The 11,116-nt window shown below is 50.1% G+C and overlaps 1 protein-coding gene across 1 annotated transcript; it reads right to left on the bottom strand.

Moving 5' to 3' along the window:
* Positions 1-9,723: 9,723 nt before the first annotated feature.
* Positions 9,724-10,791, bottom strand: LOC133924705 (ethylene-responsive transcription factor ERF039-like). The gene has a single exon (XM_062370362.1). The coding sequence runs from the start codon at positions 10,749-10,751 to the stop codon at positions 9,948-9,950; it is 804 nt and encodes a 267-aa protein (XP_062226346.1). The 5' UTR covers positions 10,752-10,791; the 3' UTR covers positions 9,724-9,947.
* Between the last annotated feature and the right edge of the window lie 325 nt (positions 10,792-11,116).

The following is an 11,116-nucleotide window of genomic DNA, read 5'->3' as shown; positions in this document are numbered from 1 at the left end:
CCGGAGATGGACCCCATTGGTGAGAAAGAAGGTGCGGGCAGCAGAGTTGTCGAACTCGCGGCCATTATCGCACTGAATGTTGCGGATGGTAGTAGCAAATTGAGTTTTAACATAGGCAAAAAACTGTGATAAAGTGACAAAGGTGTCGGATTTGAAACGTAAAGGGAAAGTCCACACAAAGTGAGAACAATCATCTAAAATAACAAGATAGTATTTGTAGCCGGAGGCACTAAGGACAGGAGATGTCCACAAATCACAATGAACTAACTCAAAATTTGCTGAGGCCCTAGTAAAGGAACTAGTGAAAGGTAGGCGAACATGACGACCGAGTTGACAGGCGTGGCAAACACCGGGGAGGCCACCTTTTGTCATTGGGACAAGAGGGGCAAGACGGGCGAGGGCATCGTGGCCAATGTGGCCAAGACGTCGGTGCCAGGTGACAATAGTGGTGGTGCTGGCGGTGAGAGCAGTGGCAGATGGTGGCGAAGGCAACGCATGGTGAAGCGGGTAGAGGGGACCGGAGCTATTGAACCTGGCGGTCACGGTCCTGGTTCGAAGATCCTTCACAGAAAAGCCAAAGGGGTCAAACTCGACAGCACACCAGTTGTCAATGACAAAACGGCGAACAGAAATCAGATTCTTAATTATATGTGGAGAACACAGAACATCACGAAGAGTGAAGGAACGGTTTGAGTGACAAAGGCTAGTGTGCCCAATGGTGGTAATAGGAATAGTGGAGCCGTTGCCGACGACAATATGGGAAGGTGAAGTAGAGGTGGGTGGGTGGGTAAAGGAGAGAGTACCGGTGTCGGAGGTCATGTGTGCAGTGGCACCAGTATCCATATACCATTCAGTTGGAGCGGGTTGTGGCAGAGTCGTGGTGTTGAAGGAGCCGGCAAGTGAGGCTTGGTCCCATTGCGAGGGGGCCCCACCGAACCAGCCCAGTGGCTGTTGATAAGCCGATGGGGTGGGGGGCTGGGATTGCACGAGGTGGGCCGGCTGTCCCATACCGCCGTAGGCCTGGAGATGCGCCAGGGGCGGCTGCTGCTGTTGGGGCGGGCTGGCCTGTGGGCCGGCTGGAGGCCCGGCCAGGACAGCGCCAGCGAAGGGGGATCCAGCAGGACGAGAGCCCAACAGGCCGCGGCCCAATGGACCCGGCCACATGTGAATAGTGCCGGCCCAAGGGTTTTGAGGGGACGGCCACTGCCCCTGGCCGCCGCCACCTCCAGACTTGGCGCTGTTGGTCTGAGTGGCCGCGCCACCGCCGCCACCGCCACGGCGCCGTCGGTTGCGGTGGTTCCCGCCATGGCCGCCGCCGGTGCTCTGGGTAGGGGCACCGTAGCCCGAGGAATGCGCCAGGTGCTTGGTGCTGCTGCCGCCGCCGGCGGCCGTGCCAGCGAGAAAGACCGAGGAGGTGTTGGCGGGACGGGCCTGGCTGAGCTCGTCGAGGTGAAGCTGAGAACGAAGTTCGGCGAAGGACGGGAAGGGGCGCTGCAAGGTAACCGCAGTTTTTAAGTGTTTGAATTTGTCAGATAGACCGTGTAGCGCCGTGAGGACGAGCGAGCGGTCGGCGACGGGCTCGCCGAGATCGCCGAGGTTGTCCGCCATTGCCTTGAGTTTGCGGCAGTACTCGGCGACGGAGAGGTCCCCTTGGTGGAAGTTGTGGAAGTCGGCCGTCAAAGTGAGGGCGCGGTGTTCGCGGTTGCCGAGGAACTGATGTTCAAGGCCCTTCCAGACGAGCCGAGCAGTGGTGTCGGGGGAGAGGACCTCCTGCAGAAGCTCGGAGGAGATCGTGCCGTAGAGCCAGCCAAGGACCACGCACTCCATTTGCTTCCAGTTGGGACGATCGGGAGAGGGAGCGTCGGAGAGGACGTGGTCCGTCAGGTCGTACTTGCCGAGCGCGACGAGGAAGAGGCCGCGCCACCGTGTGTAGTTGGCGGCCGAGACGTCGAGGGTGACGGGGACGAGAGCCTTGACGTTGAGGACGCCGACGGCCTGTGCATGGAGCGTGGCGCGGGTGTCGTCGTCGAGTGCAGGAGGTGCCGAAGAAGACCCGCTGGCGGTGACGTGCGGGAACGACGGGACTGGTTGGGACGAAGCACCAGGCCAGTGGAAAGATGGGGCGGGTGGCGCCGGTCCGGTGTAGGGGTAGGCGAAGGCGCGAGCCGCAGCCGTGAAGAATGTCGCGATGTCGGTGGTGCTCGGCGGCGCGGGTGGAGGATGAGTGTCGACGACGGCATGCAAGGCATCGGAGGCCGGCGCCTCCGGTAGGGAGTCGAAGACAGGGGCCGGCGTAGATGTCGGCGCAGGGGTCGGCGAGATCGGCGCAGTGGTAGGCGCCAAAGATGCGAAGAACGCGGCGAGAGTCCGACGGGCGGCGGCGGAGGCTTTTTCGGCGGCACCGTCGGCGACGGCCGTGGCTGTTGCGGTGTCGACCTGGAGGTCGTCCGGGGGAAGAAACGTCGCACGGACAGCTTCGGCGATGGCTTCGACCGCGGAGTCGAGGATGGCCGAGTGGGAGGAGTTGGTCGTCATGACGATGACGATGGCGGCGGGAGGGCGTGCGCCGGGGGGAAGAGAAGTTAAGTTGCGGAAGCGGGAGATCGGAAGTCTGGTACCATGAAAGAGATAGGACTCAACGCGATGATAGATTGATCACGGAGAATTACATATATAGGCAACGCTCTTTCCATAACCACTCTACCGATTTATAGCAACAATATCGGGAGGATAAGGAAGGCGAGCCAATCACAAGAGATATGCCAAATATATTCTAACATTGCCGACGCGGCTCCGGCCGCGCGACGACGCGTTAGGCTATCTTCAATCCATATTTAAAAATTTATCTTTTATAATATTATTATAGTATTCATTAATACTGTTACAGTATCTTCTATTTTTTTCATCTCCAACAACTCCTATTTTTTATCTTCTATTATTTTTATCTCTCCTCGTATCCACAGTCATTTACTAGCTACAGTAATATGCATCTATTTTTCATCTCCAAATTTGCCATCGCTCCCGCTCATCTGAATCATACTGCATCACTGTACAATCTGATGCCGCATCTGCTGGATGTAGATTGCTGGCCGATATCAATCGGCAAATGCTGTAGCATCGGAAAAATGGCACTGCTGGAGATGCCGGGGGCCATCTCCAGCAGAGGAAGCAAATTTGCAGATTCGACTGGTACAGTGTTTTGCGGTGGGTACTGTTCACATACTGTAGCAATCCAGTAGAATCGGTACCCAATTCTACAGTGCTGCGGAGGGAGAAAGGGCCTCCAAATCTGCGGAGCTACTGTAGTACCCGTAATACCTGTAACAGTGATAGGAAATACTATAATAGTATTTTTAGGATGAAAATTTAAAGTAACTACCGAAGATATCTTATATGTCGCGGCTACTACACGCACGTATGAATCTCGTAAAGCCATGTGGAAACCGCAACTGAAGCGTCATATTTATTTTCTCCTCCCAAAGAAATGTGAATAACATTGCAAATAGAGAACGACAAAAAAGCGATCTTAACACGAACAAGAGCATGCTACGGAACACGTACGCGCTTCTGTGATGGTCAAATGGTCAATGGTCTACAGCACTGTACCCACCTTTTGATTTCATTATTTCTTGGTCTCTGCCCCAGCACACAGTATTAGTTCGTGCAAAATGTGTCTCCGTGTGTGCCTTTCTTCTATTGAACGAATAATGATTAAAGGAGCCTGAAAATTCCATGCACAGGCAACCTCCATACCAATTCGTGGGGGCCTTGTGCGAAGTATTCAAATGCATCGATCGAATCGTTGTTCATAGATCCAAAAGATTTCGACCTGTGCTAGCTTGTATTACAATAAACACAGTTCATTATATACAATTCCAAAACGAGGGCAACGCTAGCCGTGTCAACCAGCAGAGAGAATTGTGTTTCTCGGAGAATGCAGGATGGAGAGATTGAGCCGAAATAATGCAAAGCAAAAGCAATCTCCTTTGTGATACCGAATTATATAAACTACTGCGGCTCTCCGTGTATTACGATCCATCTAACGAAATAATCAATATAAACACCGCAAGATTCGAGAGTTGGGACATTAAGAAAACCTTCTGGGAGGAACTCGTGGCGTGCTTTTGAGATATTGATGCATCCTAAGATCACACGTAAAAGCTTTACATAGTATCGAGATAAACAACTGGATAGGATAAATAGATGTCTTATAATTTTTTTATGAAATACATGGTCTACTTTTTATTCATCCAACGTTTCTAAAAACGTACAAACGAAAACATAAACTTTAGAGACACAAAACGAGAAAAAAAAGTTTCAAAACAATATGACTCTACAGATGTAATATGAATCATAGGTTTTATTCAAAACTATTTTATATGTCTTTATGTACAAAAGTTTAAAACTTGAATAAAGAAAAAAAAAAGACAGTCAACGAAAAAAATAACTCTCTAAATTGATGGTCTAGAGGTAAGGAGATTTAAGACCCTCTCAAATACACAAGTATATGAACATTTATGCCTCTAGCAACAACAAAAATTACTTCACAAAAGTTAAACATCGTAGCTCAAAGACAAAAATGAAATCACAACCAAAAAAAGAAAATTTACAAACTTGTAAGTGAACCAATAGAGAGATTAGAAGTAGGGGAATTTAAACATATGCAAAAATATAAACTTCATTACTCAAAGATGTCAACCCTATTTTAAACGGATTACAAGAATTTTTCTCTAAAAAACCCTCACATAATACATAGGCTAAGAACTATATCTTCATCTCCTCTAAAACCCTACCACTATGCTCTCAAATTGGTAGCACAAGGGGCTCAAGTGGTTAGTTTAAACTTCTCTCATAACCCTACCTCTCTATTTATAGACCTAAAAAATTTGACACATAGGTTTTCTAGCTTGTTACCAAAATATCACTCTCTTGTAGCACACTCATATCCATCGCCGAGGGCATTTTGATCTATTTCTTACTCCGTCCATCGAACGTACGCGACGTCTTCCTGACTTAGCTTCACCTCGACACAAGTTTCGCAATGGTGTTACATACTCCTCCAATCCTCACATACTCCTCCATTCCTCTCATGGTTTTGATGTCTAATCATAAAACCCTCTGCACGCTTCTCAAAGTGTGATTCACCACTTGCTTATACCTTAAGAAAGTGCTCTGATGTTGACACGTATACTTCGTTTTGCGATCCTGACCGCCGGTAATTCTCTCCCGCTCCCGATCCCTCGGACCGTCTTATCACTTGCACCGGCACCTATTTCGCTTGACTTTGTCAACACACCGTCTTCATCCTTTGTTTCATGCTTTGCTTGACCTCCACATGTACAGCTAGGATTACCCTTGCATCCGTCTGGTCTCATTGATCGTCCGGCACCAAGCACCCGCTTAGCACCAATTACCCGCTATCGACCGTCGAGTTGCATCCGTCACTGCACACTATGAGACAAGCAAACATAATTCTCCAACTCTAACTCCAGTTAGTCCATAATCAAAATGTTCAAACTAAGCTTAAGCAATCTAAAACTTGATAAACCAAATCGACAACCTTATCAATCACTCATCATATATAAACCAAGATACATTTTAACTTGATTTCTCACTTTACCAGGTTGATTAAGTTACGATCAAACGATAAAACTCCTCTGAGAAAAGCTAAGACGAAACAATTATTTTGTTCTCTGGGCTCAAGCTTTTCATTTGGCCCCATGAGTGTTTACTGAGAAACTAAAATGGTGATAGTGACATATGAAGGACCTCAACATTTCACCTCTGCTTTCTGCTCGGCGACTGGAGTACATATAGGCTCATGTCAAGTTTCATAGTTTTATTGAGCACGTGACTTAATCAGCGAATTATGCAAGATCTAGAAAAAAATTGAATAAAATCATACCCCTCGCGTTGTCTCCTCGGAGGAACCTCAACGGCAACACGCCAGCACCTCGAACCACCTCCTGCACCAGCCTTGGCTCGACTACTGCAGCCACCATCGGCCGGCGACAGTAGCGACAACGGTCGGGGGTGGTGCCAAGTAGTGGCCGTTCTCCCCCTATTTTCCTCCGCCTCCCTCCTTCTCCTTCCTTGAGTGTTGTTTGAAGCTGGTGGATTTGTCGTATTTCTCGTCAAGTCTCCTTTTCTGAGGGGTGGATTTGGCGGCTTGGTTCCACGTGGATCCATTGCCGATGCGACCCACTTTGCCGTGGTCGTGCCATGATGGTAGTGGGCCTTGGATCGACTTGCTGGGACGTAGGCGTCGCTAGGTGGCTGGCTGCCTAGGGAGTTTGCTCCTCCGAGCGGCAATGGTGGCTCGGTTCCCCCACCCCTTCCTCCTCACTGAGGTGCTTTCTCCCGTTTGGTTGGGCTACAGGTGTGCTAGATGCAGTGTGGGCCTCAGGCCGGTGGCGACGACCAACGCTTGGTGGGTTCCCCATCGCGCTGGCCTCTTTGCTACCGATGGTGACGCGGGCACCAGTGGTCAGGTGGCATGCTACTGCGTCGCACTTGGGTGGTCTCCGACAATGGCTGGTGCGCTTGGACGGTGCTCAACCGACGTGTCGTGTGTCATGCGCTTCTTGGTGTTGCTGGCTTGGCTTCGTCCTGCCTTGCCTTGGGTTTCCCTCTGCCCTTCAGTGCCATGTCAACTCCTCCCCTTGCTGGATTGCCTCTTTTCTTCGGTTCGGCCCACGGGGAGTCTTGTGGCGTGTGGGGGCCTTGGGGGTGGCACATGCTCATGGAGTCTAGGACGAAAGCATTGCCCAGCATTTGGTCTATGCCGTCAACAGTGACGCCCACTGGCGTCACTTTCTTCCATGGAGGCATTGTTGAAAGTGCCCCTCCCCTCTTCCTCTTGCCGTGGGATGTCTTGGGTGAAAACATTGTCTGTGTCCGGATGGGAGATGACGACACTTGGGTGTCATTTCCTCCCTAGAGGTGTCGCATTGGAGGATCCCACACCGCGTCCTAGTGACCGCCAACATTGTTGTGGCAGGGACCTCCTTCAGCGTTGGTTGCGACCACACCGGGCCTCTGCAGAGGCAAGTTGTCGGTGAGGTCTCTATATTTGTTGGTGATGCGCTTGTTCTTCATGATTGTCGTCTGACATGCTTTGGATCACGAGGGCTGCTATGGAGTCAGAGCTGCTACGTCGGGACGTCCGACGAGCTCAGCAACGATAATACGTTGCAGCTCCCTCCCCTGACGCAGTTTTGTGGTGGTCGTGGGCGGGGACAAGAGGATATCGTAACATAGGCTGAGGTCTGTGTTTTGGAAGTCGGAGCTGCTTGGCCGCATATGTGCGATGATCTTAGCAACGATGACCCGATTGCGGACTCCTTTTGGTTGTTCCAATGTGTAATAGTGTTCGGCTTTTGTTGTCTGGGCGCTCACGTCGTTGGGTATTTCGCCGATTGACACTAAATCAACTGTACAGTTATTAACATTTTCAGATCTGATTTCCCTTATAAACTGAGACAATTCTTTTCTTCTTTAATAACACCAACATCATTAGTGCCGTCCTTTAAAAAAAATGACTTAATCAAGGATAGCTTGCATTGCATATGTGTCAAGGAGAAAAGAGAAAAGAGCCAAGGAGAACAGGTGAGCAAGAGCATGTTTGGAGTGTTGGAATTTCCATGAATTAATTTTGCAAATTAAACTAGCTTGGTCATCCGTTGATTAAAGTGGCAGTAGAGACAATGGGAGATATGACAGGATGAAACCATCCTAGAATACGTATCAAAAAGTCCCAGTGAAATGAGTATGACGTGCTCATTTGCAGCCAATTGCAAAGAGTGGTTAGTACGTCAATAACCTCCACATATATGTGAAGCAAAGAGTGGTTAATACTACAACGTCTATATATAAACTTCCATGTGAGTGGTCATTTTCTTACAGCAACTGAGGAACGAGATGATGCTTACAGGGACGGCTGGCAAAAATAATTGGTGCTGCTCGTTGTCAGAAAGCTACGCTTCTACCGATCGACGCCTTAAATTGGTGAGCAAAACAATGCGGTTTATCAGCTAGGGGCACACGCGACAGTTTACAGTGAAACTAACACCTTTTGATGGATCCGCAATCGATACAAGATTGTCACATGCACGAATAGTACAAGGATCGATCGAGATCTCTACTGTATAATTAGTTAGTTACACGCATTTTTTTGGCTGTTGGGTTCTATTAGAAAAAGGACTGTCGACCAATTATGGTGGCCTCTGTCATTCTTCTCCCATTTCCATCTCTTTTCAGTGTTCCCTGGCTTTAATTTAGTGTTGATAATGCGATTGAAACCCTTTGGGTTTCAACTTTCGAGAGGCAAAAGCAACACTTGATCGGTCGAGATTACTGCCTGACGACAATTGCAGCGATGGACAATCTTCAGACTCATAGAATCATTGATTTTGTTCTGTCTGTATATATTGATTCACTTTGCGCGTGAACAAATTCTGTTCCCGTTTACGTATACTTACGAGTCATAAATTAAGCACAGCTCTCCTCGATCAGATGGTTGCACCAACATTCTGTTGAGCTTTAGCTAACCATCCGATTTGGTGTATGCATCGCCGTCCCGGTCGGTCCAAACCCACGCGCTGATCCCCAATCAAATCACCCACGCGCCAATTGAACGGGCAGCGGACGATCTCGGTACCCCACTCACCAACCGTGCCGGCCGTCCGCCGGAACCGCTCCGCCGCGCGGGCCCTCGCGCCTCCGGCCGGACCAGACGGCGACAAGGCATAGGATCCCGCAGAGCATCGCGCGAGCCGGCCTGTCTGATTAATGTAACCCAATCCCGCGCCGTTAGACGCTGAAGAGAGCCAAGGTCAGCCACCCCAGCCCTGCTGATCGATGTAGCTCGCAGTGCGATGCGTGCTCCTCTGGCCATGTGAGACGGTCGTCCCGGGCCTGTCCTCAATCTGTGATGATTAATTATGGAAAGGTCGATGCAGAAGCGACGACTGACTCAACTCGCCGTGTGCTCGTGGAACATGAGAGAATATACCAATGCCAATTGGGCTCATCCTCCTAACCATCTATATATCCATCATCTATCTCTAATGTAGTTCTTAAAATAGTGTATCTTGTTCAAATGAAAAATTATATTATATACTCATTACTTAACATATATATTAGCATTGAGTAGATATCTTCTACATCCAACGGTTGATGCAGCAGTATACTCCGTAGATTTTTTCTTTCGGGAGCCGGTAATTGGCGTGCCAGTGTCCTGTACCTAACCTATTGGCGATTGGCCGGTTTCTAACTTGTCAGAGCTCAGAATGCGAAAGGGCACAAGGGAGTATTGTGCGCTCAGTGTGGAACTTTCTGTGCTGCCTCCCTCTCTTTCGTTTTTTTTTTTTTTTTTTGTTTTGTTTTTTGTGTTGGATTCACGGCTGCCTCTATGGTATTTCCAGTGTGCTAGCCTAGGAGAGCGTGGAGTCTGTACCGAACCGAGTGTTCAGTAGAGTCCAGTTGCCGTGATAAAGTTAAGAAATCTTCGTCTCCTGGTCTTAACAACGACGTGGCAGCAGCAGGATCGGAACGTTGTGAACTGGAGCTGTCCGGTGAGAATATAATCTTTGAAACGTTAGCATGAACTGCATGCATTTGCATTTCACCGGCCGGGCCATAAAACGACCCCCGAACGGCCGGCAGACCACCACATATCAATAATAATGTTATCATTGTTGATGCAACCATCTAGAAAACGGATGCAATTTGCAAACGCATCAAACAGCTATCAGCAAAAGTCTCTTCTCTTGGTACAGGAAGAACACAGGCTCCTTGGCCAAATCAAGCAAAACACTACTAATTTGACAATAACATATAGTTTGGTTTTATGGTACTAGCTCTTTTTCTTCTTCTTTTTCTTCTTTTGAGATCACCATACAGTGTGGTAACTATTCAAGAGTCCCGAAAGGTAGAGTACGCAACTGCTACTCGGTCCACAAGAGTGGCTCATGCAGCCCCACGTCGCCACCGTCGAGCTCCTCGGCGGCCATTGCCGCCGACCACACCGGTGAAAACCACAGCCCGTCCCTCAGGTCCAGAAGAAGGTCCGGCAGGTCGAACAGTGCGTTGTCCTGGGCGCCGTCACCGTGCATCGTCTCCGGGCAGGCAGCCTCCGGCGACTCGGCTGTGGGGGAGGACGGCAATAACTCGGCCGACGACGTGTCGCACTGCACGGCCGCGGCTGCCAGGGCGGCCGCGGCCTGGATGTCTGCGGGGGAGGTGGACGCCGGGAGGGGCAGCTCGTGGGCGCGGTCTGGGAAGTTGAGGTGCGCGGCGCGGCCCTTGATGGCGAGCGCGGCCACGTCGTGCGCACGCGCCGCCATCTCCGCGGTGAGGAAGGTGCCGAGCCAGATGCGCGACTTCTTGCGGGGCTCCCGGATCTCGGATACCCACTTGCCCCAGCTCCGGCGACGCACGCCGCGGTACGACGGGTGCTTGAAGCCGCTCCTGCTCGACGCGGAGCCTCCTCCTGCCGCCTGGGCCTTACCGCTGGCAGTGTTGTTGTCGGTGCTGCAGCTGCTGCTGCTCTCCTCACCGTGGCTATTGGTGGCGGTAGTGGTGTTGGCTTCTAGTTCTTGGGAGTCCGGCGAAGAGGCTCTCTTGCGCTTCGTCGTCGCGGGTTTGGAGTTCTTGGACAGCTCTTGCGGCCCGCCATTGACGAGGGAGGAGGAGGTGGTGGAAGAGGAGGAGGAAGAGGTGGTGGGTGCATGGCTTGCGTCTGCTTCCATGGCTTGTAGCTAGGAGGACAAGGAGAAGGAAGTGGGGGGAGCAGAGTGCCCCCCGGCTATAAATAGTGGTAGGCTGGTGTATTTTAGCGTTTTGTTTTTCTTTCCCTTTCAAGTTTTTCTGATTTAAGAATTATATTTTTTAAATAAAATGCATGTTACGATTGATGATCACTAATCACTAAACCAGGACTGTTATTACAGCCGGTTTGGAAGAGTTTATGATTCTCCAATTTTATTTTTATTCGGTTTTTCTAGTGAAACTGAATCACTTTGTTCAGTTATTTGGCTATTTCGTTAGGTTTCATATGCAAGAGGGGAAGATGATTATAGAAAGGAACACCATTTTTTAGTGATTATTCTGCTCA

This window comes from Phragmites australis, chromosome 7, assembly GCF_958298935.1.
Source record: "Phragmites australis chromosome 7, lpPhrAust1.1, whole genome shotgun sequence".
Taxonomy (NCBI): Eukaryota; Viridiplantae; Streptophyta; class Magnoliopsida; order Poales; family Poaceae; genus Phragmites; species Phragmites australis.
The sequence above is the reverse complement of the archived record's forward strand: the minus strand, read 5'-3'. Positions and strand labels throughout refer to the sequence as shown.

Excerpts from the sequence above, each read along its gene's own strand:
- LOC133924705 (XM_062370362.1), bottom strand. The coding sequence starts at position 10,751 with ATGGAAGCAGACGCAAGCCATGCACCCACCACCTCTTCCTCCTCCTCT.